We start from the raw sequence: 16,187 nt of genomic DNA, 5'->3' as shown, positions 1-16,187 counted from the left end.
GGATGCGTTCCGAAAGTTGCAAAAAAACGGGCACTTACTATTATATCCGCGAGTGTACAAATGACATTACCCAGTATTTCATTAAAATTACAGTATATAACTATTGATTATTTCATTTCCTATTATTTTTCAATAGCTAATAAACTGAAGTTTTATATAAACATTAATCTTTTTAGTAATACTATTAGTTACTTATTAATAAAAATATAAAGTTGATCGAGCTTTGTTATTAGTTCAATTATTGGGACATTTATCTTAGATATTTAACATGTATTGTTTATGTTTGAACAATTGATATCCAGAAAGCACAAAGAATATAAAAAGAAGTTAGACTATATATTATTTATGTCTTATAATCTTTTACAATAACGTGTAATACTTAGATAAATCACTTAATATCTTAATAGTCTAATATTTACTAAATATTTTAATTTTTATGATACGTTTTTTTCATTTTATAGAAATGGACTATATATTATGTGATAGTTATATCCAGATAGAACAAAAAATCATAATAATATAATTATGATATCAAATAAAAGTCATTTTAAGACAAATCAAGATGATGTCATTCGATATAGTTTTCGTGATGGTTTGGTGATGTTTGTTTGTTATTGAAATGATGTTATGATGACTTTTAGAATTGTACATTAAAATAGAAAGTCACAATAACATCAAAGTGACGTCAAAATGACAAGAAAATGTTCAAGACAAGAAATTTAATCATGATTACAAAGTGAGTTTTCAGTCTTTGTTACTTATTTTGAAGTCATTGTGATTTTTTATTTAAATGATAATATAGCTTATACCCATATATATCCAATGTCCGAAAAACATTTTAGAGATATATTTCTAAAATGTTTTTTGGACATGTATATGTATTCTGTGTATATATTTATAAATGTATTTGTGTATGTATGGATAAGAAATTGTGACGTGGCGATTTTGAAGCGCGCGTCACAAGAGGCAAAGGGCCTTCGAGAGGGTCGAGGGAGCTATGTGAAGTTAGCACCCGACTTTACCAAAAATATTTTTACATATATGCACTCGATTAAGCTCCGTTTGTACCCGTTTGTACCACCTTTTGTTTTTTTGTACCTCAAAGGGGTGAGAATTATAAAGGTTTGAAAAATCATCAGCACTCCACTTTGAGATACAGTAATCTCTCAAATGTCATTCGATTCAGCATCGTTTGTACCCGTTTGTACCGCTTTTCGTTTCGTTTGTACCCCTTTGAAAATATGGAATTTTGAAAATTCGTATAAGGGGTAGCTTTGCCATTTTTAAAGATATTCGCAATCTAAAAGCGGGTGCTGCTTCGTATTCGTTTGTACCCGTTTGTATCGCTTTTCGTTTCGTTTCTACCCCCTACGCGGTGGATATATGGAATTTTGTAAAATTCGTGTAAGGATAAAATAAAGATTTTAGATAAACATAATTTTTTTGCGGTTTTTATGTTTTTTATTTTTTATTTTTTTGTGTTTTCTTTATATTTTTTGTTTTTTTGTATTTTTTATATTTTTAGTCTTTTTTTACGTTTTGTTATATTTTTTGTCATTTTTTTTTTAGTTTTTTATATTTTCTGGCTCTAACATCTTTTTATTGTTTCTTACTTTTAAATAATTTCTTTATAATATAATATTTTTACGGTTTTATATATATTAACATAGATAATTTTCTTTTTTGCAACATTATTCTTTGTGATGCAAGTAACGGCTTTTTGTCTCTGCACAGGTCTTTGGCCCATATTCAGAACGCGCTAACAAAGATATTAGCGCGCTAACAAGTCGAGATGTTAGCGCTCTTATTAGCGCGCATATTCTCAACGCGATGATAGCAGCATTTTATGGAGCAGCATTTTAGGACATATCGATAATCACGCGTGTTTAGAGCAAAATCCCTATTCAGAACCACGAATAAGTCGTAACAGCACGCTAACATATCGATATCTTAGCAGCGCACGATAAAAGTGGTCAGGGCTATGTATAAGCGCACTAACAGCTCCTGTCACATTTAAAGAAAAAATAATAATAATTTAAATAATAATAATAATTTAAATCAATTATTGTTTTCTTTTCTTCGGCAGAAAAATTTTCCCTTGTCGTTCATCTATAAAGATACGAACATGTATATTTATTAAAATTATCCGTTGTTAAGAGTAAGCAATGAATAATAAATAAGCAATGTAACAAAATTATAAGAATGAAATGTAAATTAATATAATAAATAAACTTACTATACACAATTTGACAATATATCAGAGCACTCCACTTCGCAAAAATCGTCAACGGACATTTGAACGCTGGACGACGCGCATCTCGTACTCTTGCCGCATCCACATTACGCGATATGAAAAGAATCAATAGCTACATACTGCTCGGAAACGAGCATTCTTATTGGTTGTCATTGCGTCTTTAGGTAATAGTGCTCTGTTCTTGCGTTCTGCATACGAGCGCTACAAGCGCACCTACATCTCACGTATTTAGAAGCGTATATGGCAGCGTATATGTAGCGCGTTCTGAATATGGGCCTTTGTGTTTTTTGCGAGAAAATAACCTACGTCGCGATTTACGTTTAATAAATCTGCCGAAACTCAGACCGAAACTGAAGCATGTTCAATTTTACTTACTAGACACTCATGTAGACACGCATGCGCAAAAATTCGAACCTCTCGTCATTACGTAAAGCTTTAAAGAACGAAGAACCGCGCTTTTCGACGACATTTTTTTCAATAGCAGTTGTATAACCTAATAAAGCGGTGGATCGGGCATCGAAAAATACAATGCAATGTGAGTTATGATGAATGTTATAATCACAAAAAGAATTCATATCTTAATAGTTTGAATAAACTAAATAAATAAAATAAAGTTCATTGAAATTTATTGTTGCAGATACTATAGTTGAAGGAAATCTCAACAGATTGATCAAAAAGTGTCACTATTGTTAGCTATCACGAACTGTTCAGGTATGTAAAGAATGAGTCATTATTTTAGTTCCATCAAACAATTTTCTTATAATATATTGTTATTATTCTGATATAATAAGAGGAAAGATAAGTGAATTCTCTGATGCATCATTACGCGATTCGAATTGGCTGTCTTTGATGTATAAGGACTAAGTGTAACATAAAATATAGCATAATATGTAACAAAATTTACAGGATTAGTAGTGTTATACACCAAACAAAGTAATTGTTAAAATAGCCGACATTTACACCCTGAGCAAATTATTGACTCTTCAATTCTAACCTAATTTGGATTATCTTGAACAAGTGAGTTCCACCTTGATATTGTAAAACTTATGTTTATATATAGATCAAATATTTATAACTTATAAATATTATAGCAATGAATAGCTCTGATGAGGAATTATTTGAGGCAGTGCCATGCAGTAGCAATTCATCAATGAAGACTAGTATAAGTGATATAACCGATTCCAGCACTAAAATCAGAGACGTCTCAGTATGTCTTGTACGTTTGCCACAAAAGAATCTAAAAAATATATCAACACAGCTAATTACTCCACGTAAGGTCAGGAAACAACGTATGTGGAAATTTGGATGTTCAAAAAAGAAGATAAAGAAAGTATCTGAGGCAAAAAATTCTGAGAAATCTTGGAATAATAAAACAGTTAAAAAAATTGAATCAACAGCTAAGTCCGTGATCGAAAATTTATCAGAAAATAATATAGATGATTGTAGAACCTTAAGTGAAGCATTTGAAGGAAAAGAAGAATTAAGAGAAAATGATTCTGAGCAAAATAATCAGGATAAGCAGACAGATAATTTATCTCTGCTGTTGTCTGAATATGAGACACAAGAACAAAATTCATCCTTTGATGAATCATATACATCAGCACGTACTGTGCCATATGATTGGATTAAAAAACGAATATTGACCAGCACACAAGATGCAGTAACACATCCTAATGTTCCACTTTCATCGCCAAGTTTAGAAAAACTAGAACAGGCTTCGTGTAGTTATAAGAACAGTGATATGTCTAAATTTTTATCAACAAGTTTAAAAAAACACCCAGAGCAAGCTTCGTGTAGTTATAAGAATAATGATGTGTCTGAACAAACTTCTCATCAAGACGAAGCAAAGTCTAAGAAAAAACACTTGGTCAAGAAAAGTAATACCTATTATGATAAGACACTCGATGACCTTCTCATTAGAGCAGTCTCTATGCGAGGAGAACTGGCCAAATGTAAATTGAAAAGGAGAAGGATTGTCTCTAGTGATGAATCATCTGACGAATGGCCTGTTCAAAGAAATGAAACTAGAAAGAAAAGATATGTATTGTCAGACGTGTCTGATGATGAAGATACAAATACAAGTAACCGTGTGGAAAAAATGATCGAAAATAACGATCGAAGTTTTCCTTGTTTGTCTCGTGAAACAGTGAGCCAAGAAAAATTGCCTATAATGAAGTCATATTGCAAATTGCAAGTTGTTCTAACAAGACTGGAAGAGTCGAGTGATGCGAATGTTATCAGATGGCAAAAGAGAAATGCGACAGACAACTCGCAGAATACAGTATCGATATGCCATTCGGAAGAAGAACAGCAGTTGAAAGCAGTAGTAGTGTTGAACAATGCAGAAGCATCGACGAGCACGAGGTCACAAGATACTGTACCTCAGATTGTCATACCACAATCTCTTGCGAATAAGGATGACAATATGCACAGAACAAATCAGGAATGCCTGTCGATTACGCTAGTTGATAACGATACTTCGACAGCAGTGGAGACTTCCAGAACTTCACTGAAATTGCCAAAAACGTCCCATGCTTGCAACAAGAAATATGATTCGAATCGGTTGAACATTGCGTTAAAGTCGTGCGTTAATTTCTGGAAGAAATTTAAATTGTTCAAAAAGCCTAGAGTTCTGTTGATAAAATTGGAAACCTTGTGCAGTCTCGCCGATAATGGCGTATATTCGGCGAGTAACGTCGAGTTTTTAACGCGCAAACACATCAGATCCGTGATTCGAACCAGCTTAAAATTTCGCAAATCATATACGTATAGATTTGTAGAGCTGGAATGTTCAAAAGAAGTAAATACGAGCACAACTGACACAGAAAAAGACAATGCAAGCCTTGCTATCGCACCCGTATCCGAGATTGACAATGTACCGAGTATTGACAATGTACCTCTTACTGAATCTCAAGCAGCAGAAAAATATCCATCAAAAGGTAAAACTCTCTTGATTTCATTCCTTTGGTTCATGGTGATGAACAAAATTATAAATAATCGCGTAATTCTAGAAGATGATTTAATAAACAATTCAATATTCTCGTATATTGCTTGATCTACCTTCCTAGTTAGTGTCACATATATCGTGAATTTGTTTCTGACGTTTTATGAACATTGCAGTATATCTCTTCAGAGAAACGATCCGAAAGAAATACTTTCTACTTATTTCTTTTTCCTTTTTCCTTAGTTAAGGTATTTCTTTTTTTTCTTTTTTGATTATCGCATCGCTTGTTTCCTATAAACGTTCAATTGTCTTCGGTTAAGTAATTGTTAATTATACAGGATATTCCGTTGAAGATAATTCTTTTTTTACAGATGATCAAACGTCGGCAGATGAGGAACGTGAAAACATGCTGTTTGTGAATCCCAATAAATCGAAGATTTCCTTGAAGAAGCAATTTAGTTCGGTAAACAAGAATAAACCTACATCGAATAAGACACTACTAGAAATCTGGCAGAAGGCATTCTGTCCGCAGAAATTCGCGGAACAACCGGAAAAAGCAGTTAACAGCCAATCCACTTTGGCGCAATCGACGGTGGAATTACCTTCCGTTCCGTCGGATCCGTCGAACAATTCGGCGGATGCGACACATGAGGAAACTATTTCTGATCCACAGTCTTCCAAGTTTACATCTTCCAGAAAGGATAACACACCAGTCGCATCCCCTATAAAACCTTCTACGCCAAAGAATCAGCCGTCAATTGCGAGTTTTCTCAATAACGCGAACACCCAGAAAACCGTCTGTAAGAAACTATTTACTTCTCCTAAATCCAAAGACAACGTTGTCGTTATACATTCCTGTAACAAAGACACAGCAGTGGAGAATGTTGCCATACCGGAGTTCTCGTCCACATCGAGTAAAGATACGTCAAAAGTGGCAAAATCGTCAAAATCATCTGAGAAAATGAACGTTGACGAGACGCAGTCGCAGGCAAAATCATCAACGACGTTGCCAATAAAATCTCAAACCGGCTACAAGAGAACTTACAAATGTATTATATGTCAGTCAGTTTATGACAATTATCATTTGCTGCTTCATCACTTATCGACCAATAAATGTCAGCAGAATATACATAAAACTTTCGGCCAGATATATGAAAAGAAATATAGAAAATTACTAAACCTGCCTGCTCGGTCTATTGTTGAGAATGATAACATCTTGCTCTTATCGTCGTCGACGAACCGAGGACCATTCAACAAACAGCTCTTGACACCGCAGCCGAAATCCAGCGCTCAAAACAAATGGAATCTGCTTGCCAAATCGAAGTCTGTGGATTTAGGTAAGCATAACAGAGAAAGTGTTACCAAGAGTACTGACGGATTGCAGAAGAACACAGCTGGAAGTCAAGTCGGTAAAGGGCAAAAGATCACAGCCAAAGACCACGTCGACAAACAGCAGGACACAGTCGGAGATCAAGTCGTCAAACAACAGAAGACCACAGTCAACAACAATGAACAGCAGACGAGATCAGCAGAAAACAACTCAAACACGAAGAGCAATGTCGTTTCCACGGAATTGTCAGAGCACTTATCAGAGCTGTGCCCCTCGACGGGATTGTTCTTGTCAAAGCTATGTCCCTCGACGGAATTACACTTGTCAGAGGTATGTCCCTCGACGGAGGAGGATAACGCGTCGAACATCGTGCAGAATGCGTCCTTGACGAAGGAGCAGCAGCCGCAGTTGACGCATGTGGCCCAAAGCGTCTCACCGAGAAAAAATCCCAACGAAGAATCGGAGACGACCGAAACTGTAACTTCTTTGCATGTGGTAAGTCCGGTACACTCACAACTACGATCTGTAAGACGTGTCTGCATATGTCACCGAAACGAAACGATCAACATCGACTGCGTTCAAATTGAGATTGTGTTGCTGTGCACCGCTTGTCAGACGTTGTTCCGGCGCTTGGACTGCTTCGAGACGCACCTCAGGCGCGAGGAGAACAAGATCTGCATGGATAGTCGCAAACGCGACTCGATTCGGACGTGCAGGTTGTTCTGCAATAAATGCAAGACATCACTCCCTACCGTGCAGCACATTCTACATCATTTGGGAATGCATGCGCGGCATAATCGCGACGGATTGGCTAATTTCCGCTGCAACATCTGTAAAATAATCTTCTACGAGTTCGGGACACTGTTCAAGACGCATATGCAAAACCACGTGAGAGATCCGTACTACGTGGCTAGCCGTCTGTCATTCTCGCCACTCTCCTGTGTCGGCGCGAGACTCATCGAGATATCGCACAACGGCGGAGAGCGATCGACAGAATGTTACCTGCTAATAGCGGATCAGGTGTGTCAGAAATGCATAAGTGCCTTCACCACGGAGTTGAGCTTAAAGTCGCACATGAGCATTTGTCGAGGTAACAGTTCTTCGGCCGTGGATCTCAAATCTTCGGGCAGCAAGAGAAAAGACAGAGCGACTCTCTCCACCAGGTCCAGGATAAGGGCGCAGATATTGCTGATATGCGGACTGTGTAATGAAAAGTTCAGCAATGAGGGACTCTTTCATCTACATTCGTTGGAGCACCAGCAGAATCAGGACTCGCATTACGTCATCGCGAACATGGCTACCAAGAAAATCTATATTTGCAAGGTGTGCTCGACTATGTATAGGTCATTGCGAAGATTCGAGGACCATTGGTCGGTCCATGAGAAGTTGCAAGAGGAGTACATATGTGGTTGCTGCGGCTGTCAGTTCAACAACATCGACCAGTTTCAAGAACACGCGGCCACGCATGTCAGCGGTGACAAGAAGCGACAGGAACCGGTCCCGTGCAAAATTATTTATAAGGACGCCTGTGAGCGTCAAAACTTTAAGGCGAATGTACGCAGCGTCATAGACAACAATGATGTACCTTGCACGAGTTTGAGTCGCTTCAGCTTAAAAGAAAGTTCTCTTAACGAAAGTGCGTGGGACCAATCGCACAATTCGAAGACTGAAACTGAGCAACAAATGACACTGAGACTCGAGGAAATAGTACCGACGAGTTCCAAAAACGTCTCGCAAATATTGCATAATGTTCTGTTATCTGGGCGAGAAGGTAACGAGATCTCCGCGGAAAATCGACCGAGAAGCGACACCGTTGACAAGAACGGCAACGAGAATTCAAAGAATCTTGACGAAATCGAAGTGGAGGATCTGGTGATGCAGTTGTCGGAGAGTGAGGACAGCTTGCCATCGATGGGGGCTACGAACAAAAACGGTGATTTGCCTTCTAGCAAACGCAAAGACACGCAAGAACAGGTCACGATGCCCACTGGCGAACAACATCGCGGCAATTTAGCCGAGAGTACTGTCTTCACGGAAGAGCTCCACAACGCGAAGAAGAATTTAAATTCGGTTGTTGTTGCTACCAACGCAACAGCTTCGACAACACCCATGACGAAGAAGGTAAGCCCACGCAAGAAAGACAAACAACCCAATGAGAACAAGGCCGTGAACTCGACGGCTGCGCTGGACGCGACCAAAGACAACCAAACAGCTGCAAGTGTGAATCAGTCCAGTTCCACGGAATCGTTGCCGATGAATGTCATGACTGTCGTACCTAAATCCTTCCTGCGCGTCAAGTCTCTGGTAGAGTTGATTGCGCCTTCGCCCAATAAGTCGTCTCAGAATACTTTCAAGTGCTCTCGACCTAATTGTAATCAGTCGTTCGAAAATCAGCAGAAATTAACGGAGCATATGTTGATGCATCATCCTGAACCCCAGTCATCCACCCGGCAAGAACAACTTACGCGAATATCCTTGCCGCCCAACATGATGCCGCCTATATGGTCTACAACGTCATTTGATCTTTCGATGCATGCATCTACACCGTCGACCTCGTCGTCCACAATGAGCCACAATCGACCCACGACTGCGAACAACGGCGTTTTGCAGCCGAATCGCATGGTCAACTCTACAAAGTCCAAGCAGTACCATATAGTCGGTATAAAGCCGCTGCATACTGTCAAGTATTCTCTAACGGAGAACAAGATCATAAAACAAGCTGACAAACAGCAACAACAGCAGCAGCAACAATTATTACAGCACCAGCAACTACAACAGACGCAGCAGCAGCAACCGCAACAGCAGCAGCAGCAACCACAACAGCAGCAGCAGCAACAATTACAGCAGCAGCAGCAACAATTGCAACAGCAGCAATATAATATCTTATTGCAGAATACTCCTACATCTTCAACAACTTTCACTCAGCCAATACAACCGAAGCCGGCGGCGTATCATCGAAACTTACCTGCTCGAGTAGCCCAACCAATACTGAGCAGCAGAGTAGCACAACCTGTGCAGCAGAGCGGCGGCACGGCGGCGGTTCTGCCCATTGTACAGAACAGCTACGTGCAGCAACAGAAAGCACTACCGTCTTACCATGTGGTCATTAGTCAACAACCGCAGCCGGTGTATACCTTCACTAATCAACAGCAGCAGCAGCGGCAACAACCGTCACAGCAGCAACTGCAACAGCAGCGGGCGAATGTCGGAGGTGAGGTATTGTGCAATGCCTACCTGCCTATACAGCAGGCTTTAAACGGCGGGAATAACGTGCCTTATCAGTTGATGCATGCCCACACGATCATGAGCAACCCGATACCAGCAGCGAATGTGACGACAACGGCGGTAGGCAACAACATCCCGATGCAGAGCATGTACATGATGCAAGTGGCAAAAAATCCCGACCGCTTCGCCTGCGTGTATTGCCCCGGCTTCGAGTGCAACACGGTACAAGAATTCATGTTACACGAGCGCACACAGAAGCATGAAGCCAACATCACTTACAACAGCATAACTTGGACGTAACATTCAACTGACGTCGCGTATAGAGCGTAGAATAGAGCGACGACGACTGTAAAGATGACTTTCACCAAACTTCGGTTTAGTCAAAGGATAAACAACGAGCCGGCGAAATTACTGATATGGAGTTTTACTTGTACATTATTTCTTCTCCAACGATCATCGGGAGGTCCAAATTTTTCATTCATTTTAACAAAAGTTTCTATTTGTTTAGCATTTTAAGAAGATGCTGACGTAATTCTACTTTCGTAATTGACACTGTTTCTTCTGCTCAGTTGTAAGACTTGTACTTTCACTGTATAGGAGTATTTGCAATTCTATACAAGCAAATAAAGGAAAACCCTGTAAATTACAAAGGAAGCATTACGTCGGTATCCAACGTTTTAAGCAAAATACAGTTGATAATATTTGCGAATATGATAGCGATTTGAAATCGTCAATTAAACTAGTCAGTTTGGCAAAAGTCAGCCTGAATATCGACGTCACGGTGATTTTATGAATCACATGTTTATAATTCTCGCGTGAAACGACGTTCGGACTTGCGTATTCGGAGATTAGACTTTATCTCTAGTTGATACAAGAGTCTCATCCTTAAAGTTGATAATGATCAAAATAGGTTTTCATTTGCTTTTGATTTGCACGTGCGACACATGCTTGTGTTCGTATTGGTCTTTTGTGTCGACGTTCTCATTTGGATTAGCTACTTCGAACCAGAATTGACAAATTGAAAACGTCTGCGTTCGGCTAAAGTTAGCACTTAACGATTAATGCTCTTGATTGTTATACTTTGAGTCTATCAAAAAATTCAAAGTATCGACGATAATCACTGAGCGTTTACTGAACATTAATTCCCGCTGAACATTAACGACACAAGTTTTTGGCACTTGTTTCTGGCGTCATGGATAACTGACACATTAAAATGTAGATTGTCTTTTTATTTTTGATACGAATAATCACCTGTCTTGTTAAAGAATATATTCGTATTCATGTCGTAGTACTCATTTCCGCGACATTTATTCGATATAACTAGGTTGCATGTATGATACCGCGAAGTCTGGCATTTATTTTCCTAGAGTTCGTTAATTTCATCATCTCACACATAAAAACAACTTACCGATTTACTTTCTCGTTCCGACGATCGAAGAACCAAAGACGAAGTCGCAAAGACTCCATCTTAAAGTTGCATCGCAATTCGATCGAGCTCATGCGCGTCTTTTGCTTCTGTCTGTAAACTGCTCGAGTTTAATTGTACAGTTAATTGTTTCGACTATGTTTCGATTAATGTTATAATTATATTTTACGAAGTCTTTATACTATTTAATATTGGAACAAGTCTGTTTCGAAGATACAAAAAAAGATACCAAAATACAATATAAGCGCATCTTTAAATATTTATGAAGTATGGACAGAATTTTTTCCAAGCGAGAAGAAGATGCGCGTTACTTTCTGGAATCATCTTCTCTTTCCATCTCGAGACGAACAGTTATTTTACGTGTAAAATAACAGATTGTACGCTTCCTTCAATTTTCTGCAGTGAAACCGCACTCGAGGCGAGAGTGAAAATATTGTTGCTCAGAATAAATTGATATTTCATCTTTTACGAAAATGAAACTTTAATCTAAATTATAGAATAGGTTCCTAATCTATGCAAGAGTACAACGTTTCATTCCAGTTTCTGTTAACATCGACGAGATCTTAAGCTAAGTTTATAAACTTAATTCAGACCAAAACTCGGATTAAATCTCAATCGATTTTTGTGGAAACGGGTATCGCTCATCAATCATAATGAATCATTCACTTTTTGTTATTAACATATTGTGACATATTAAGTTCCATTGATGAACGAATAGTTTTCTTGCGAAATTCCTCAATTTCGCAAAAAACTATATTATTTACTCGGTAATTAATAGAGTGAAAGAATTCTATGTATGAGAGAAAAGTCACCCAGTAATCGAGTGACTTGGCTGTTACTTTATGTTTTTAGGCAATCCTTTAACCTTTTTATTTGGCCTTTTACTCGGCCTTATATTTGCATTTCGTATATAAATTCTATTTACGAGCGACTTTTAAATTTATTAACTATCGTTTTCGAGTGTGGATATCGAGATAAAATTGATACATTGAAGATCACCATTACAATCATTTCGTTGAATCTTCAAAAGAGTATGGTTCACAAAAATGTATAAAACGGCTTCGTGTTACTTGAAAAAAAAAATTAAATAAGGCTATGCATTATTAGTATTATAATTATTATATTTGGATATACTATATTATTATATTGTCCTATTAGATAATATCATTTTATTACTCAAACAGTTTCTCCATACGTGTGTAACTTTACAGAAATATTTATCGTTCCGAAGTTCTCGTTTTAATTGATTACTAGGCTCAGCTTTGTCGACTGTACATGTGAGTTTTAAATTGTTGAAATATTTAACAATTAGTCAAAAGTGACCTCAATTCTCCAATTTCGCAAATCTCCATAGTTATTAAGAACTTGTAAAAATCACTATATGTTATCTCTCTTTTAATAACAGATTAAAGATCAGCATTTATAATCTGATTTTAAGATAATCTTAAATACGAGATTAGATTATGTGAATATCGTCCTTAATAAAGTTATCGTAGTTATTAAAAGGAACATATTCTATTATTATACACATACATTTTATATGAACGTAATACTGTTATATTATTTTATATATATATATATATATATACATATATATATGTATGTATGTATGTATGTATATATATATATATTGAATTGTACTAAATTGTATTGTAGGCAATATATATATACGGTGCGATTTATGTAATTTATACAGAATGTTTAAAAAAAAAGAGTTTAAGGGCAGATAGTACTCACAAAATGGAGGGAAAAAGCCCCAATAAACATAGGTCGAAAAACTGATATAATCAATTATGAGCAATTATTTATTTTAATTAAAACAAATGACTTATTCGCTTTTGGAGCTTATAGAAGATTTTCTACATGTCTACATCTATACTATGCTGTTTTCTATATCTCTTATTTCTGCACATATTTCACATTTTCGTACCATAAAATTGTAAAATCTTTCAAAAATTCTTAATTTTGTTCTAACTATTAAACAGGCATTTTGTATTCTCCGATATAATTTGTCTAACACTTAAATAAATCCTTCGGTGGAAGATGGTTCGAGCGGGGTGGGCCAGTCTCATGGCCCCCTCGCTTTCAGAAAAAAAGAGTTTAAGGGCAGATAGTACGCACATCATTTAAATCTCCTGAACTTTTTTTTATAGGGTTTTCTTAAAAGTTTTCTTTTAGTTTGATTTATTGTTAAGCAAAAGTTATCGATCCTATACTTCTCGAGGATTTTTTCCATGATTTGCAAGGTATATTCTTCACCGATAAATAACGCAGACGAATTACATCAGAGAATACAGAATGCCTGTCAAATGGTACAAAGATGTGAAACGTGTATGGAAATAGGACATGCAGAAAATCTTCTGTAAACTTTGTAAGCACCAGAAACAAGTAAGTCTCACTTGCTTTAATTAAAATAAATAATTGCTCACAACTCCAACAATAGTAATTCTTCGACCCACGTTTATTAGGACATTTTCCCTTCATTTTGTATTATTTACCCTTAAAATCCTGAGCCCTTTTTTCTAAACACTTTGTATATATATCTTTTTTTAATGTCTAAATATACGGATAAGTCCGATTCCGCGCAATACTAACTACAAAACAGATGTATCATCCTTTTTTAATTTAGTTTATTGTTAAGCAAAAATTATCGATCCTGCACTTCCCGAAGATTTTTTCCATGATTTGCAATTGTTACATGAGCCAGTTGTACTTTCCTTTCTAAAATTCAAATTATGCAGCGTTGACTCACGATTGAAATCGAATTTAGGATAAGCTCGAATCTCGAACATTCGCATAGAAGAAGTCACACGCAAACAATATCCGTCGTGTTCCTTTGCGATGTATTTTGGCTCCTTGTACAAAGCACCAAAGAATTTCACTTATCGAGATGATGTGGCTTTACATTCTTATCTTTGGTACAAGTCGCACGAGCAGAAATGCAAATGGAGAACATGTCGTTTGGACTTCGATCGGTTCCGTGAAAGAACCAATCCGATTTGAGATTTGCGCTCTCTAAATTTCTTAGAAAGGCATTTCTAACGGTATTTCTAAAATATAAGTGAAATATCGAATGATAAATAAAATGTCATTCGCAAAAGTAATCGCAAAAGTAAATTGATTAAAGTCCCAATTGATTAAAGTCAATTTATGTTCTTGTGACAATGGAATACATCATATATTGACTCTTTAATCGCGAATCGAAACATATATCGGAATGGAAAATTCGTTCCAAGTGAGCGATGAATCATTCGAATATCAGACTACTTCTTGACTTTGTCATTCTAGATTGAGAGAAAAGAAATGTTTGGTGTATATATATATATATATATATATATATATATATATATATACTAAATGGCAAGTGAAAGAATTATAGTTGACATCTATTTTTACTGTTAAATGCTATTATGATATTAATGGTAAAAATATGATGATAATATTAATGGTAATCTATTTTATTGTTACTGCTTTTTTATTAAAACAACAGAGAGTAGTTGTCGCTGAAAATAACAATATTTTTAATAAGATCAATCGTTCTTTCTCTCAGTGCACTTTTTTACACAAAGTCTCTAAGAAATGTAATAAATAATTTGAGGAGCTACTAAAGATAGATTGTAAAAGTAAGCTTAACATTTCTAAATAAATGATGAATAAATTCTTTCGGAGTACGCGTTCGTGTCTGTTTTATTCGGTATTTTGAGCGACGTTATTATTTCCTTACAGCGATCCCTTACCTTTGACCATTGCGATCGTGGTACAGATATTCGTAATAACACTATAGAGACTAATTAATTAATGTGTGAGCGATTTATATAGTATGACGAAAATATCTAAGAACGAGTCTCGGACGTTAACGCTTCTCTCTCTCTGTCCCCCCCTCTCTCTCCCTCTCTCCCCTCCCTTTCTCTTTTCTTTCTTGACTTTTTTTATCATCATAATGAACGATTACTCTTACGTTAAGGCAAGCTTACGTAGCTAAGACTTGTACGTCAGCCGTGCCGTTCATAATCGAGTGGATTCGGAAGATCAATCGCGTCAATTAAGTTCATCTACTTTCTCGTCAAATGTTCACGCACAGCTAATCCGATAAAAGTATCCTTCTCGTGTCGAAAAGAAATTGCTAGTTCTTAAGGCAGATTTGTCCAAGCGTTTTAGTCTATTAATTTTTCGCGCATGAATTGCACGATTGATCCTCAGTATGTGTGTAAATCGAGGATAGAAACTGACGGAAACGACGGACTCAACTCTCGACGTTGTTAATTAGCGTGATTGATTGTAACAATAAAACGTAAGATTATTAATATTTCGGTAAAACTGTGCGTTGAAGTGAGCAAATGTTATTCGAAGGTATTCCACAAGGGGTCTCATGTCCGCCAAGGGATACGAAAAATCGGTTCCTTGGCATTGAAACTTGAGTCCGTCTTGTTCGTGCTAATTTGAATCCTCGAGAAACAAATTCTCTTCGATATGAACCATCGATGCGGAGGACACGCCGACGACGTTTATTTTATTCTACGCTTTGGCACATAATTCACGTTGCACAATATCGATTGCGTCTTTATCTGAAAACGAAAACTTGTGTCTCTCTCTTTCTCTCTCTCTCTCCTCTCTCTCTCTCTCTCTCTCTCTCTCTCTCTCTCTCGTACTATTTATCAATTATATTATGTTTATAATACGTGATACAGGTATAAACGCGTACGTTATTAAGAGTACCTTTCTTACAAAAACTCCGATGGTCGCACACGCGTGAAACCGAAAAAAGTGATTACGTATAGACACATTAACTATTTCGAAATAATGCGAGCATCGTAGAGACAATAACAAGATATAACTAACCGGAAAGAGAAGTATACTTGAAGTGAGTAACGATAAAAATCAGCGTAAAAATTCGCATCGGTCTTGCAAACAGTTGAAAGTTTTTGCTGCAATACGACCGCTAATCAGTTTCTATTTTCGTGAACAAGTTTAATATGTACGATAAAATAAAGGCAGATTCTGCGATCAT

At 36.9% G+C, this 16,187-nt stretch overlaps 1 protein-coding gene across 3 annotated transcripts; it reads left to right on the top strand.

The window, feature by feature from the left end:
• Positions 1 to 2,393: 2,393 nt before the first annotated feature.
• On the top strand, positions 2,394 to 12,295 carry LOC105181486 (uncharacterized). Of its 3 annotated transcripts, XM_025307452.1 has the most exons (6): positions 2,394 to 2,789; positions 2,892 to 2,965; positions 3,161 to 3,271; positions 3,346 to 5,193; positions 5,570 to 9,739; positions 9,811 to 12,295. In XM_025307452.1, exons 4-6 carry the CDS (start codon positions 3,348 to 3,350, stop codon positions 10,014 to 10,016), a joined length of 6,222 nt encoding a protein of 2,073 aa, XP_025163237.1. In that variant the 5' UTR covers positions 2,394 to 2,789; positions 2,892 to 2,965; positions 3,161 to 3,271; positions 3,346 to 3,347; the 3' UTR covers positions 10,017 to 12,295. The 3 variants fall into 3 exon arrangements, with proteins under 3 accessions (XP_025163237.1, XP_019696147.1, XP_025163235.1); XM_019840588.2 differs by having other exon boundaries at positions 2,485 to 2,789; positions 5,570 to 12,295; XM_025307450.1 differs by having other exon boundaries at positions 2,485 to 2,789; positions 2,869 to 2,965; positions 5,570 to 12,295.
• The last annotated feature ends 3,892 nt before the right edge of the window (positions 12,296 to 16,187 follow it).

This window comes from Harpegnathos saltator, unplaced genomic scaffold (genome assembly GCF_003227715.2).
Source record: "Harpegnathos saltator strain DR-91 unplaced genomic scaffold, Hsal_v8.6 scaffold127, whole genome shotgun sequence".
NCBI classification, from domain to species: Eukaryota; Metazoa; Arthropoda; class Insecta; order Hymenoptera; family Formicidae; genus Harpegnathos; species Harpegnathos saltator.
This window is presented reverse-complemented; position numbering and strand designations above follow the sequence as displayed.